Source organism: Lepidochelys kempii, chromosome 10, assembly GCF_965140265.1.
Source record: "Lepidochelys kempii isolate rLepKem1 chromosome 10, rLepKem1.hap2, whole genome shotgun sequence".
Taxonomy (NCBI): Eukaryota; Metazoa; Chordata; order Testudines; family Cheloniidae; genus Lepidochelys; species Lepidochelys kempii.
The window spans coordinates 15123996-15141069 of NC_133265.1; the positions used below are offsets into that span (position 1 = coordinate 15123996).

The 17074-nt window shown below is 36.3% G+C and overlaps 1 protein-coding gene across 19 annotated transcripts in view; it reads right to left on the minus strand.

The window, feature by feature from the left end:
- Window positions 1-17074, minus strand: part of TRRAP (transformation/transcription domain associated protein) — a 154730-nt gene that overhangs the window by 22454 nt on the left and 115202 nt on the right. For all 19 annotated transcript variants that reach the window (XM_073362108.1, XM_073362105.1, XM_073362109.1 and 16 more), the window contains 4 exons: window positions 14391-14555; window positions 11625-11715; window positions 9630-9829; window positions 8295-8556 (listed from right to left, as the gene is read on the minus strand). In XM_073362108.1, coding sequence (XP_073218209.1) covers window positions 8295-8556; window positions 9630-9829; window positions 11625-11715; window positions 14391-14555 — 718 coding nt within the window. The remainder of the gene's footprint in view (window positions 1-8294; window positions 8557-9629; window positions 9830-11624; window positions 11716-14390; window positions 14556-17074) is intronic.

A 17074-nucleotide genomic window follows, 5' to 3' on the forward strand; every position in this document is an offset into this window, starting at 1 on the left:
GAAAATAAAAATAGTTTAAATCCACACAGAATTTTCCCCCTGCAGAGAGGAAGAAAGACAGAACCATGCGCCACATGCATTACTGGTAAGTGAGACATAAGGTAGGGGAGGTAACATTTTTTATTGGACCAACTTCTGTTGGTGGAAGGTACAAGCTTTTGTGCTACACAGAGCTCTTCTTCAGTTCTGGGGAAGGGAATCAGAATGTCCAAGCTAAACACAAAAAAGCTCAAGTTTCTCTCACCAAAAAGAAGCTGGTCCAATAAAAGATATTGCCTCATCAACCTTGTCTGAGCTAAATACAAGTCAGAACAGATTGTTAAGCGTAAGAGGTAACACGTTATAAGCGGTCACTAAAAATGAAGTGGGCAATTGAGGGTCAGCCGTTATGCATAAGGGATTTGAAAATATGCATTTAAGAGTAGCAGGCAAATGTAGTGTGTTAACACCAACCTTCAAACAACCCCACAACCGCATCATCAGAAGCAAGCTCCCCACAGACCAGGATACATCAAGTCAAAGGGGCACTAGACCCTGCCAGAACAAGAGATGCAGAACCTGCAGACATATCACACACAACACAGCTTTCAAGATCCATGGGTCCTACATGTGCTTATCACAACATGTGGTGAATGTACTTCATCCACTGCCCCAACAACAACTATGTGGGTGAAACCAGACAAATACTAAACTCTTTAATGAACTCACACACAAAAATGATAAAAGACAAAAACACCCTATCACCCATGTGCGAACAACTTTCACAAAGTGATCACTCGTTATCTGGCCTGTGTAATTGTAGCCATGTCAATCCCAGGATAGGAGACAGACAACATGGGTGAGGTAGTATCTTTTATTGGACAAACTTCTGTTGGTGAGAGACACAAAATTTCGAGCCACACAGAGATCTTCTTCAGGTCTGGGAAAAGTACTCCGAGCATCACCGCTAAATGCAAAGTGGCGATTGTTTAGCCTAAGTAGTTAGCACATAGGGACTATTAAAGGAAGAGAGGTCTGTTAACACCTCTGTCTTATGCTTAACAATCTGTCCCAGCTTGTATTTACCTCAGTCTTTTTCTTTCCCCAGAACTGAAGAAGAGTTCTGTGTGCCTTGAAAGCTTGTGCTTTGTACCAACAGAAGTTGGTTCAATACAAGATATTACCTTATCTGCTATCTTGTCTCTCTCATATCCTAGGACCAAAATGGCTACTGCAAACTATTGGTAGGTGCTTAGGTACCACAGTGGAGAACATGGGATAAGAGCCCAAACAGAACAGAATTTACAAGATAGAAACTGACAATAGTGTAAATCCCAGTTACTGCATATTAAACTCTGAAAATTGCATAATATTTACCATTGATCAATTTGTCAAAACAAGCAAGGTCTTCTTTAGCTTTACTGTGTTAGAAACGCACTACACATTTCCTCACAGCCTGTACAAGATTCACAGTTAGCCCTGGTTTACACTGGGGGGATCGATCTAAGTTACGCAACTTCAGCTATGTGAATAATGTAGCTGAAGTCGACGTACTTAGATCGACTTCCTGTGGTGTCTTCACCACGGTTAGTCGACTGCTGCCGCTCCCCCTTCGACTCTGCCTATGCCTCTCCCAGCGCTGGAGTACAGGAGAGTGCTCGGGGGTCGATTTATCGCGTCTAGACTAGACATGATAATCGATCCCCGCTGGCTCGATCGCTGCCCGCCAATCGGCGGGTAGTGAAGACATACCCTTATAGTAGAACAATTTCTGCATGTGAAATCTCCAATATGGCTTAATACAACTAGAATGCTAGGGAAAATTATCTGTTAATCTCAGAGATGACACAGTACATTTAGAACACAAACTACTGTGCAGTCTGTTACATATGTAAAATATTTTCTAGGTCTCCAATATAACTATTAAGCATTTGAGAGAAATAAGTTAAAATAATTGTGAGTGTAAAACCTGAGAGGAAAGAGAAATTGGATCATATTAGACAAACATCTGCCATGAACATCCATTTACAGTGCACTAACAATGAAATAATTACAAACACACTGGGGCCAAATTTTCAACCACAACCACAAAAACAGGGGTCACAAAAAGATGCATTTTGTCCACAAATCTGGTAACTCCCTCTACAAACAAATTTTACAGAACCTCAATACACCATGTTTTTGTGGGTGTACTTTTTGAATGCAAAATAAAAAAAACTGGCCCTATACACTATTAGCCACAATTCAGTGTGTGTGAGAGAGAGAGCGAGAGAGAGACAGAGAGAAGGAAATGCATACATGCATGCACAAATAATCACCTCCTAAAAACCTGACAGTTGCCATAAATCTCTTAGGTTTTTAAAGGGTAACCACTATATACTCACACATTATATACATAGCATACTTCTCTCTCTCTCTCTCTCTCTCTCTCACACACACACACACACGGACGATATCAATTTAATGAATTCCTTATGATGCTGCTAACTTTTAGAGAGTTTTTTTAAATCATGACAGGATTTCTTTATCTTTTTCTATTCTGATTTAAAAAAATCAAATTAATTTAAAAGAAATTTATTTTCTTTGTATCAACATATAATGGTGTTTTACACTCTGCTGGTTTCATAGCAGCAGCTGCTCTAAAAAAATGTTCAGAGCACCATTGGTAGCCACAACAATGCTGATTCTCACGCCAAAATATTTAGTGTGAGACTGTCCTATATTAGACTTACATATTAATTTCAATTTCTTTCAAAACATAAGAAAAACTCATAAAGGACACGTGCAGTTTCCAGGTTAGAGACATGAAGAATAATTTTGTTAGAGTCTAAGAACTATTACTGTAGTTAACTGACAGTCCCTGTTCTGCTTTTATACACTATGCGCAGCACAACTCTGATAACTACAAATATTATAATAAAGATATCTGATTATAATTCCAAGTCTACCCTCTAGTGAGCAATATGAGTAAATCACTTTACAAAAAAGTGACAATAGGACTGCATTATTTCTTTCTGTAACTCCATGAAGTGCAGCAAAATGTCCCCAAATTACAACTACAGTATTCTAATGACATGCAAATATCCAACGTGGTAGAAATATGCTACCATGTTAATTTATTTTTACACCAAGTCATTCATTTCACTATAGGAATTACTCCAGTTTGGTGAAAATGCCTATTTTAGATATTTTTTGCTTTGTTTCTCAATGGCAGATAGGAATGACAGAGAGTGAGCTCAATTAATTAATCTTTTTCATTCATGTCACATGGGCTCCACACAGAGCCCATCTGAGAAGAAAATAAGTAACTTCAGCCGTAAGAAGGGGAGAAGAAATATCACTCGCTTCACTCTGGTGAAAGACTTTTGTACTTTGCTTTGCAGACAGCTTAATTTAGACAGATAATGTTTTATTTATCTATTTCAACCACTACTAAAAGCTAAGTCTTGCTCCTTGAATTAGTTCAAGATTTACCAAGGCAATGAAGAAATCACAGTCAAATGTAAAGTGTAGAAAATATTGGGAAAATACTGACAAATGTGGAATTACCCATAGATAACACCAACACATTTACTTATCAGAGCAAACATTGTTTTTATAATTACTATGATAAAAATAACAGGTTACCACAATTACACATACGTCAGAATCCCACGGCATGCAGCCATAAGAAGGACTTATCCATACAACCTCTTTTCTCATAACTAAGGTTAAGATTTTGTCACAATTATTTTTAGTAAAAGTCACACACAGGTCATGGGCAATAAACTAAAATTCACAGAAGCCCGTGACCACCTGTCTGACTTTTACTAAAAATAATGGGGGTGGAACTGATGGGGGGGATGACTAAAACCCGAGCCCCGCTGGGAGGTGGATGGGGGACGAGGATGTGTCTAACACCTGCAACAGCTGAGAGTCCAGGGCCCACACTGCCCACAGCTCAGACATCTGGGGCCTCCACCGCCCACAGCTCAAACATCCGGGGCCCCCACCGCCCGTGGCAGCTGAAGACTCTGGGGCCGGCAACTCGGCTCTTCGGGGCCCCTGCCACCCACAGTACCTGACACCTCGGGGACCCCGCAGTGGCTGGGGCTCCAAGGCGCCGGCCCCGCCACTCAGGGCACGTGGCTAAAGCTGAAGGGAAAATGTCACATAGGTCTCTGAAAGACACAGTCTGTGATCTCTGTGACAAAATCTTATCATTACTCATAACAGAATCCGAAGATATAAATCAGGGTGTAATCCTGAACCCACTTTTGTTCTTTCCAGTAATTCAAAAATCCTTAACCAACTAATGTGAAGAAGTGGGGACGGTGGGTGCAGTGTACGGACTTATACAGACAATTATCTCAACAAACCAATTACTACAATAACTAACTTTCTCTTTTGAGAATTACCTATATGCATCCCCTCCTCTGGCAAACCACAATGACCCACCAGGTGAGAGAGATTGAGAAATATTAAAGCAACTTCAACACTACTCTTCCAAGCTGGGCATCAAATCTAGATGCCAAATCAAAGGAGTAAGGACTTCCTCTTAAACCCCATACAAATTTTGCACTTGGATGGAATGAGAGTCTCTGAGACACTGGAAACAGCTAGAATGCCCATCACTCCAGGAGAAAAATATGTTGCAGGTCTAGCACGATTTGAATCCTGGGACCTTCAGCATACCCCAGAAGTTTGGCAGAAGAGGAAGGCCAAGGAATCAGTCCTGGGTAGGAATCCCCCTAACACACAAACTTGTGGAAGGAAAAGGAAACTAAATACTGAGAAAAGAAAATACACCAACTAATGGCAAAGTCTTCTAGGAAGCAGCGGATACAGTCACTCTGTCTTGAGCAGCAAGCACTGAGAAGAAACTGGAGCAACAGCAGATCTTCTCCTTCCTTTATACTCTTGCTTTGGAACACAAGGTAGTAGAGCGTCCAGGCACAGACCCACACACACTGCTGAGTCAAATTTCCAACTGCATGTGTTCAGGTACACGCACATCCTATAGTGGAGCACCCACCGGGATATATACTAGAAGAAGCAGCTTTTTTCTGGGGGAACTAGTTCTACTACTCCTATTAACCAGAAGGTGAGAGATGTCATTCACCATCAGCTCGTATTTAATAGGATTGTTCCAGGCTCAACATCCATCCGCCTACGCCAGGAATAATTGCAACAATTCTTTCTTTCTATGACAGTGGAGAGATTTCTTCAAAGACGGGCTAGCTCCTTGCCTTGGCTCTATTTAGCCGACTGTACTATGTTGGGAGAGAGAAGGCACAGAACTTGGCAAATGGTCCTGTTTATAGAACCATCCCATCAAAAATTCTGGCAAAATTATAGAGCGGGAAACTATTGGAACTTAAACTTGGCTTTAAAAGCTGGGATGGTAACAGATAAGAGAGAAAACAAGCTGAACTCCATTTGCTTGGCTGTAGATAGAGATTTTAGAATGAGGATGGAAAGGGTATGGCCAATCCCTGGAGCCTCCTGGAGGTATCTGATCTCCTTTTTGTATTTGTAGGAAGAAAGAAAGATCTCAACTGTTGGAAGAAGAGGTTATGGAACCACAATACATTATTTGCATATGTCTTTTGAAAATATATCTATCTGTCAACAGTAACCTAAGAATAACTGCAGGGAACACAGTTTACCTTTAGATAGATTCTTAACTAATATACACATGTCATAGAAGACTTGGAAACCAGATGTAAATATCCACACATCAAGTAAATACAAAAGATGTTGAAAACTATAAATACAAACATGGTCACTTCTAAGTGTAACAGAATGCAGACCCCATTGACTCAGAATGAACAGGCCCAAAGCACATAAGGAAATGTAGGCATGATCTACTACTAATAGTTGTCCAAAATTGTTAATACATTTGCTAAATCCAGTAATTAAGTTTCTATTAATTTGATAATGTAGTTTCTACTTCTACTGCAAATTAATCACAAACCTAATTTCATTTTCTGCATAATAAATTAAATTATAGAAGACTCCACAAAGCAAGCATATTCACCAATTTAATTTCATCTATTTTTTCACACTTCAATTTTGAATTAAACCCCAAATTTAATAGATTAAAGCCTAATCTAATCTAACACTAACTAAAATAACTATTTTAATCCTGTAACCACTCACTCTTAATCATAATTGAAAAATAAATTTTGAAGTCTGCAAAAAAAAAATAATCAGACAAATTCCTTATTCTTAAACTGAAATTTAAGGGAAACACTTTGTATCTTGATTACTTTAAAATGTTATTTTATTAAATAGCTCCAGAAAAAACTTCCCCCTTTAGGTTTGTTTAAACACTGATGCATATAATTTTTGTAAAAGTCTGACAGGATAACAAAGCTAGAAACTTTAAATATGCCACTTATAAATTTTGAAATTGTGCAAAGAAAATACCATACAGAATAAAATGAAAATGTTATCAGTATAAGCTATTTTCATACCAAAGTTGGACACTACAAAATAATTAATCTTAAGTCTTACAATACTTTTCCTAGGAGGTTGCGGGGGTTTTTGTTTTGTTTTTAAAAAGTAACTACTCCCTTCTATGTTCCTCTTAGAATTCCAAGTCTAACTTCATAATTATTGTCCTCTAAAGCCTACAAAAATTAAGATCTCCCAGAAGTTGTATCTGGAAGGAAACAAAGCATCAAGAGAAATTAATAAGGACTAAGATAACATAAAAAACACTATAAAAACAATTATCTTCAGTGACTAAATGTGTCCTGATATTGCAATATGTAAATAATAAAAGGTTTTCAAAAATAAGAAATCCTTATCTACATTAAACTGTATTTTGATTCTCTGTAATTTTCAGACAATTGGGGATATGTGAAATGCTTCAACTACTCTTTCCCTCCCTTGTAGCCTTTATCCATTAAATTTAATCATATGGTTCAGGACTTCTATTATCTACTGTCATGCAACTGCTGTGTTACAAAGAGTACATCATGCAATACATAATGTGCACAAGATATGTAGGTCATATCTGTGACTGGGAGCTACTTTCACAAGAATCTCAACAGATCACTTATTTTCACATCATAGTCGGTAAGATGCTTGAAAAAACACTATAACTCTAACTCAATAAAGTACTCAGTAATAGTCCTGACCTTGAATACTGAATACAGTTAAGTTCCATAATTACTTATGAACACTAACGTCTAAAATTTTAAAATGAATTTATCAAAATAGGCTTTAGAAAAACAGTTGAAAACGTAGCTCTACATTAAAATATGCCTTTCCAATTCAGAGGTTTCATATTTTTCTGTTTGAAAGAGTTTATAGTCTACTATTCCATTTTCTCTGATTTTTAGTCTTTTTTCAGGATAAGCCAAGGAAGTATTGCTGCAACAGAAGCAAATTTCCATGACCAAGGAAACCATGAAATCCCCTCCCATAAAATGTTAAGCTTCTGTATCTCATATATAGACAATGTCTGAGTGGCCTTGATACTTCTGAGTGTTTGTTACATTAAAACTGCTTTGTAGGCTTTTCTTAGGTAAGTGACTCACTTTCAATTCAACACCAGAGACACATAAAATATTATAATTCTGCTGGCAAATAAAAGTATGAAATACCTAATAAGCTACTTCCCAAAAGAATCCTTTTATTAGACCTGCCTATTGTTATGGATTTATCTAACACAATTATGTGAATGTGTAGAGAATTTTATAATCTAGCTATCCAAAATCAATATTACCTATCAGATGTTGATAATTTTGGAAAACTGTACATAATACTGTTTGTTGGACTTTTGTGATGAAAATTGTGATTACATTTTAAGTGACTTACATTGTGTGCTTTTAGTATAAATAAGGACTATCGAGCTATTAATAGTTTTAATCTGCCAGATAGATTTGTCATTCACCATGCAAGCAGTCAAAATGTGCTAATCCTTTGTTGAAGTGCTGTAATGTACTTATTTTTGTAAACAGGAGTAATTTGACTACAGATATGGCAAGAATGGAAAAACTACATACTATACTACAAACGTTCTTTCTCCGGTGTTGTGGTCTAATTTTCTTGCATGCATTTTTTACTACTCCAAAGAGTATAGGAATGGACAGGCACTAGACCATTGTAAATTTTTCAAATGATAAAAATTTGGTTTGTTCTATAGTCATTTTTCCTCCTCAGAAAGGAAGAGTAAAGACCATTTTCGGATCTGAACATTGGACAAACAATATTTTAATTGCAGATTGTTATTCACCCACGGAAGCTTATGCTCCAATACATCTGTTAGTCTATACGGTGCCATAGGACTCTTTGCCACTTGAACATATGTTGTAAGATCTCACCTGTTGTAAACTGCCCTTTTAATTTCTGAAATACAGGGTCTTGAGCTGTAGCCTGTGCTCTTCTAGCCAACGACTCTGAAGCTGCACTGGAAAACATAGTGGAGACATTTGACACATTCTCCAGTCCCACTCCAAAGGTACTGACCAACTTCTTGACAAAATTTAGTGTATGGGGAGTGATTTTGGCATCTGAAACAGCTCCACTTTTCTCAAAGGCAACTGAATAGCACTTTGCCAGGCCTTGCTGCAGCTGTCTAAGAACCTAATAAAAGAATAAAAGAAAAAACAAGTATATTGTTAGGTCTTTTGATTTGACAACAAATATACACTACTACTACCATCCAATGCGGTACTAGAATACAGCAAAACCAGAATACATTTTCTAATAGTAAAATTATCCTTTACTTAAATCTAGATTATGAATCTTATTTATGTAAGGCCTCTTTCTGCTTCCATTGCAGTCACTGGAAGCAATAGCTGGCCCTTAAGTCAAAATACAGAAGAACTTTATTTGTAGTAGCGCCTGAGATGCTATTTAGCAAAAGAATCATCAGATATTCAATAAGGGCCTACTACTGAGAGTTGAAGCATTGAGTCTTACCACTGAAAATTAGCAAATTACACAGATGTAACAAATAAAGTGCATCACAAAATGTACTTTGTTCATTTGACAGCTCTAATTTAAATTCTCAGTATTCTGGAGTACATTAATAAACATGAGGAGGTTTTCATAAAATAACAAAGTGTTAGTAATATGAGACCTTATTAAAGCCTATGGTATTAAATCTCTTCTGAGTAGGGGTAAGAAACAATTATTTTGGGAGGCAAACGCTAAAGTGGATAATCTGGTCAAGCAAGATTCCAGAGTATTAAATGTGCTGTATTTACTTTCCAAAACACACAGATCAAATTTAATTTAGACTTTGTGCAGTAGCTCCCAATTCTACTTCACAAACCACCACATCTAAAGAGAAACACAAAGAAACATAATGCAAGAATTTAAAGTGTCCCTTGCAATACAAGATTCAGCTGGAATTCTATGATTAGAAGAAATATTTATCACACTAATTATTTCGGAGAGATTTTTTCCACAGCATCTACATCACTTTTAAGACTATAGAAAAATTAAAAGTTGCTACATCTGAAGGCAGAATTGTTAGGGTTATTTTTTAAACAGACCAGTTTATTGTGCAACAGTTTACTAAACAAAATCTATAGAAAATACTGTCAGATATGAAAAATAAACAGTCTATTTTATACATATTATACATCTAAATTTGATTTGGATTTTATGCATGTAAAGTAATTCTGAATAGTTATATTAAGCCCAAATACCTCTTCATGCCAATTCTCTCTGAACCAGACCATTTGATCTACAATTCCTTCCAGTGAGGACAAAAGTGTCGGATGCAGTTCTCGCTGCATATGCATAATTCGGCTGCAGCGCCACATAGGTGCAGTGGCTCTTATTGGCCCAGGATCTGATGCAGAATGAGATTGATTTCCTACTGAACTTGGCTGCTGCTGTCCAGAATCTGGGACAAAACCCAAACAGCATAGTTAACTTTCAGAGAACTATGAAAGAGATGATAGCATGATATTCAAAAAAATATACTGTCTGAATCTGCTTCCAAAGGAAACTGAAGTTAGTTTTCTATAATTCAGTGGAAAATAAAAGATTAAATCAAAATTGTTTAAAATATAATTTCATTGTTTCATAAAGGTAAGAGCAAAACATACTTTTTTTTAAAATGAGTGAAGACTTGTACCTTTAATCTTTTTGCATTGGTTTGCGCAATACATTTCCTCTTAAAGTAAAAGGCAAAAGTTAAGATATTCAATTTCTTTCTGCTTTCATGAAACCTCATAACATAACTGGGACAACAGGTGATCTAGTATCAACAGGTATGAAATTTATCCTAAGGAACATCTCTTACTAAAACTAATTTATTATACAAAGACCACTGAATGGTCTTATGAATGATATAATTAACAGGTCAATTTCAGGGTATGAGCTTGCAACTTACTAAATGATGAGAGGCTGTTTCAAATGATACCATATGACTTAAGAGCAATGTTTAGGAGTTACAAAGTATGAGGTAGAGTCTAGAGAAAAATGATCAGCTATCTATTATACATGCAGTGATATCATTATTAAGGCAGAATTTTGCATGCAGAACATCCATTTCTGGAAATTAATGTAATGAAAACCAACAAAAAGGCAATATACAACTAATATCAAGAAATACAATGTAATTTTAGTATTATTGTATGTGAACATTTTTCCCTCTGTAGAGCAATACACCTAGGAAATAGGAGGTTACTTAAATAGTGCCCTTTAGAATGTATGCAGAAAATACACTGATTCACAAGTGAAACAGGCGATTACCTAAACAATGCACTTGTAACCAAAAACAACAAAACAAAACAACTAGAACAAAAGGAAATATTTATGTTGTTCAAATAGTTTTCTTGGGAGCTATTCTTGAGAGACTACATGGGCCAAAAGAATAAGTAGGTGCTGTGGAATTGCTTGATGCTTCACAGGGATTTGTTCCTGAAAATAGCTGGACATATCCTTCATTCGCCCCCCACCCCAATAGATCAAAACCCAGAATTGCTTCTATTTTGTTTGCACTCGTGTGGTTAGTGTCCTTGAAAATACAGCGTGACAGTGAATTTTAGAGAGCATTTACAGAGGAAGTTTAATTCAAGGTAAAAATTTAGAGAACATATATGGCAAGAAGTTTATCTTAAACACTGACATGTGCACTGAAAGCTGATTCTAAAGAGCTACGTTCATCCAACAGTGAATAGAATGCCATGTGACCTATGCATCCAATCAAAACTAACCAAAAGGAAGGACAGCTTCCTGGCTAATATTGTGGACTGGGACTCTGGAGACTGGGTTCCGCTATTATTCTGACAGACATCCTGCATGATTTTAGATGACTCAATCTCTATGCCTCAGTTCCCCATCTGCAAACTCAGGATAACAGCACTTCTGTAACTCACAAGGGCTTTATGAGCATAAAAACCCATGAATGATTGTGCAGCTCTCCGATATTACAGTAATGCGGGCACATAAGTATATAGAACTTAATATAATGAATATATTCAACAAAATTGTGAAGTATTCATAGATATTTGCAGACAGATATGCTAAACCCAAACAAGTTTACCATTAATTATTCCCTTAAGCTCTAAGCCTTGATAAGTAGCTATCCTTCCTAGTGAACTTGATTTACCAGGAAGTCAGGGAATCCCCATTGGAGAGACGAAGTTGCAACTGCCAATTGAGCACAGTGAATTTTAAGACTAACAACTCACCACTTTTGTAGCGCTCTCGTTGTTCTATCTTCAGTGTCAAATAGAGGGTCCTGATAGGAAAGTAGACAGCCTGGGGATAGACTCTTCCCACCTATTTGAATATAAACACATAGGAAATTATCGTCACTATTTTGTTGGTTTACAAAGGGAATCTATAAAGAATACACAAGAGCTCGAGTATATACTAAACAAGTGCATTTCAAGAATTCACTGATTTATTTAGAATCTATCATTAAAGTTCATTTCAGCAACAAAAAAATCCAAAGAAAAAGAGGGTAGAGTCATAGAAATGACATGGTGCATCTCTGCACACTGTAGTAAGGGATATCTAATTAGGATTCCCACTATTGTATTGCCTAATAAATCTGGAAACAGCACAATGCAAGAGTACCTGACCAGCTCAAAGATCTTACTCATGCACATAATAGAAGAAAAACAGACATAACACCAGTTAGTCTTTAAATTAGGCCACAATTCCCAATGAACCCAATGTCACGTGATAGCTAGGCCCATTAGAGAGTAACCTTACTCCACATAATTGCTGCACTGAATGTGAAAAATAGTCACTTAATGTAAAGGGATACCACTTTCACCAAACAAAGGTTTTATGGCTCCTACAGAAAAAAGCTGAGTACACATTAACATACAACTTTTGCCTTTAAATCTATAAATCTCAGTGTCCATTAAATGAGTGGAACAATGTACTTAACTTGGCCATATGATGTAGGCAAGCATAAGATATGGCAAAAAAGTTTTTCTAGCCATATTTTTTCTTAAAAATATACTGTCCTTACATTTAAATGAGCAAGATATGTACAAATAATCTTAGAGTGTCCAAATGTAACTGAACAGAGATTACTGACATGATGTATATACTTTCCATGGAGTCAAACCAGGAATAAATGATTTTATGAGAAGTTTATCTGGTAAAAATCTCATTTCCAATAAAGTTCATTTTTTAATTTCTTCTGCAGCCTTAAGGCCCCAAATTAATAATACATAAAACTTTTATAACACCCTGCTTTCATCCTATTATCAAAAAAGGAAATTTTTTCGAAAGCATTTAAGGGACTTATGGACCTAAGCCCAATGACTCTCAATGGGACTTGAGGCCTTAAATCACCTAGCACTTTTGAAAATTTTACTAAAAAGAGCTTTATAAATACTGAGCCTCAACAAGTTGGTGAAACAGTTTTTATTCTAATGCAAGAAGTACATGCATCAATCCTCAGTAGACAGCTGAACTCTTGTTTTGAAAGACACAACACCAAGATACAATGAAATCAGGAAGCATGCCCCAAAATGTTCTGCTTCCTCAAGGCTGCAGGGGAGTCTCTCTCTTTTCAAAATCTCCATTTTATTGTAATTCTGTTATCTTATATTTCTTTTTAAAACACAGTAATTCTCTCTTAGGACCCTAAAAAAGGTAGGGGCAACGGCAAACATACAGAAAGTGGGAGCACTGTAAAAATGGAAAGGGAAGTCATGAGAAAAGGGATGATTTTTCCCTTTTGTCAGCATCCAGGGGACTGAGGGGACATTGTAGCCTGGAGCAGCCTAGGCTACAACACAGCCAGCTATCATGACTTCATACATTAGCCTGCACCTTAAAAGGGGTTTTCAATCATGTTAAGATACAATTGTGCTAGCTCAATCAAGTTAACACACATCACCCTTTTTGACCATTGAGACAGGGCCTAGGTGGGTAAGAGCCTATGCTTGACCATGAACAGCTAACATATTTTAAACTGCTCTATACTAAGTGCTAACTCATTTTCAAACACTAAACCATCAAAATCTAAAACATGTTAACACATTTACCAAAAACAAAACAAACAAACAAAAAAAACCCATCCTCCCCCCAACCACTTTTTTTCCTAGTCTAAACAGGATCCTAGTGTCAGTAACAGCTTTCGCCAATTTCCTATGGCGGGAATTAAGGCTGAGGTAGCACTATGATGGCTCAGTTCTCCATCCAGGGCCACAAGAATGGATGCAACCCTCTTGTGAAGATTGCTGGACAGACTACAAGGAAAAAAAGATCCCTTGGCACCCATTTTACAGATTGGTAAACTGAGGCCCGGGGATTTAAGTGCTTTGTCCAAGATTATATAGCAAATCACTGAAAGGGCTGAACCCATGAGTTTAGATTATTAGTTTAAACCCCTCAAATCTCATTGTCATTTCTCTAATTATTTGGCAATGCCATCTCTGAATAAAATTCCACATAGGCTTTGCTTATTATTCTCGCAGGGCTAGGTATTTTTAAATTTTTAACTGACATCTCAAGCCCCTTCTACTCCCCCACAAAAAAACCCAAAAAACAAAACACAAAACCCAGCAAAACAATATCGGGGTTTTTTTTAAAATTACTTTAAGGCAAAACCAGAACAATTCTCCAATTCCTAATCCTGCATTATATGCATAATTTAACCGTGCATCTTCAAACATGGGCAATTATGTTCACAACAATGCAATATGAAGTACAACACCAGAGGGAAAGTTGTAATGTTTTGTTGCAGACCTGGTATACAATAGTAGTTTATTTAATCTTGTTTCATCAAAAATTCACTTTGAAATTAACACATCCTGTTTACATGGAAAAAATGGAGAAACATGTTCATAATTGTACACTCAGTAAAATTTTGAAATCTTAACACTTCCTTCATTTTGCTTTAAAAATACTTACAGTACCTAATCTTACAAAAACACAATATGAATAACAAAGAAGTAGAAACGATCATCTGTACCGAACATCCACCCTACCTGACTAATGAGGTTCAGAAGAAGCTTGCCCTCTGAGCCAACCAAACATGTTAACAACTGTGGAATCCAAGCAAGCCACTGGATAGGTGGGACACCAATACAGTACTTGTCTACTGCATCTGCTAGTGTGTTCTTATCATCATCAAAACTCAGAAGCCAGAGAACCTAAAAGCAAAAAAAAAAAAAAAAAAAAGAAGCAGCTTCAAGAGGATATCTGAACTTGTATCTTTCTGACATTAAGTATTTTCAGAAGGTGACGTATGGAATCTGGTCACTAGTAAGTTACATATTTCACCCATAAAGAAAAGGAGTACTTGTGGCACCTTAGAGACTAACCAATTTATTTGAGCATAAGCTCACCCATAAATGTTTAGGTTTCTAAATATTAACCAAAAAATGTTGCAGCAGAAGAAAGCCCTGCATAGCCAACCATATTACACAAGACAAACTACAGTAAATGAAAAAAATTATCAAACTTTTATTTACAAAAGTGAATCTGCACAGTCTGTGGAATCCATACAATCATTAAAGAAAAACATCTATTGTATTTTATATTAGAGAACAAAGAACTTCGAAAGAAAGAACTTCAAAATGATACATCCTCAGAAAAATCCTTCAACTGTAGAATAAAGATAGGAGATGGAGGCACATTCTGCCAAATCATCAATTAGTGGATTTTATTTATGCAAATACATGCTAAGAGCATTAATTGAATAGAAGCATATTTACTTATGGATCTGTTAAACTATCCATAGTGGCAACTGCATCCTCAAGAGATCATCTTGCAAACTACCTCCCCTCCACAACTGCATGAAATCAACTCCTCTCCCATTTGTCTTCTGAAACAACTACACACTCTGTTTATATGGAAAAGTAAAATATTTAATATATTTTTACATTATTTGTGATAAATAATATACAGTTATTTTAATCTTTTAATTTATTTCACTTTTTATATCACTGTTAGAGAGTCTAACCTTCAGCTAAATCTTTGTGAGTAAGAGATTTAAATTGAATCAAAATGCTCAGTTTTCATTTGATTTTATTTGATTTGGGGCTTTTTCAGAAGGAAAAAAACCGTGTAGGTGTCAACCAACCAATCTTTGGCAGTTTGAGGTTGTTCACATTTCCAGCATTTAGAAACAAGCCTCTCAGCCATCAGCAAGTCTTCACATGTGAATTTTGCTTTATATTTGTTTCACTGTCATATGATAATACTTTAAACTTGGAACCATTCAGTTTGTATAACTAATTCTAGATGATCAGTGACATGCCTCTCCTTCGTTTAATTTTGGAGGAGAGCCCAAAGCTCACGTAACAAGGTGCACTAATGTACCCTGTAGCTTTGAGAACAAGGAAAAGCTTGCTCCTCGGTCCTTTATGAGGAGTACAGCTCCTGTGAAGAACCCTTTGACATCACTAGATATTACCTCAGCTTGGTTTCACCAGTAGGCTTGTGCTGGAATTGTGCTGAGAGAATTTACTTGAGAGAAACTAGAAGCAACTCAATGAAACAACAAGAGACACTCTGAATAAAGGAAATGAACGACCTTAACATAAAGTACAGGTGAAGTCGGGTGGGGGGGAGGGGGGTGAAAAAAGAAAGCAACATCCCTATTTTGCTGCCTTTTATCACACTGCGTACATTTTTCAGCGCTCTTGGAAAACAATCAGCTTTTACCATTGCAAAAATACAGCTTTAACAACATAAGCCCATAGAAAATGGTCTCCGGTCAAAGAGTCTCAGCAGAGATGGTATCTTATTTCATTCATCTACTTATGGTGAAAGTCTCAAAGCCTAATTTGGAACTTAAGGGTTAATATTATTAGGGATGGGCAAATTCACCTTTTTCTTAAAAGGAAATTAAATGCAAAATATATAAGTAAATGTAATACTAAGCTTGTGCAGTTAAAATTGCAAAGCAGGTAATGCAAAAGTTAAGACTACAACAGCAATTTTACTTTGGCTGTATTGCACACATTTTCTGGGTTTTTTTCTGACTATCCATGTCCATTCATAATGTAGACAATGAGCTATACAGCTAAGCTAACTTTGATGCTGGAATCTGAATGTTTATATTTTCTGCATTTTTCTGATTTTAACTATGTAACCTTAATGCTACATTGTTGTTTGTATTTGAATTAAAAAAAAAAAAAAAAAAAACACTCACCCCAAAGTGCCAGTTATTTCATGAGAAAAGATATCTGAAGTAAAATTTAGTGATTTGGCAACATAACACTGCCAGTTAACAGCAGAGCACAAAGATAGTAAATATATTTGTCTGATGAACTTAAAATAAAAAACAAAGCCCAAGAAATTGCAGAAAAGGATGTGTTAATTGTGTTTTTAAATCTTTTAGATAATACAAATAAAGTTCAACCACAGTTTCGATTATGGAAGCAGTGATATTGTTAGCACCTCTGGTGGAATCAGAAGGGCCGTTCCCCTACAATTAAGTAAAAGAAAGAGGTGTTGGTGTAGAAGTTGAAATTCAAGAGAGAAAATCTTCAGTATTGTTAATACTGTTTTCATTTGTTAAATATCCAGCTAAATTAAAAAGCAGAACTCAAAGTTCTTGCTAAAAATCTTTGTCTTATATTGTAGAACTGGATTGGGAGAACAGTAACATCCTCTAAAGCACCGGATGTGTCATCATTATTCATACGGGATATTTTCTGCACTT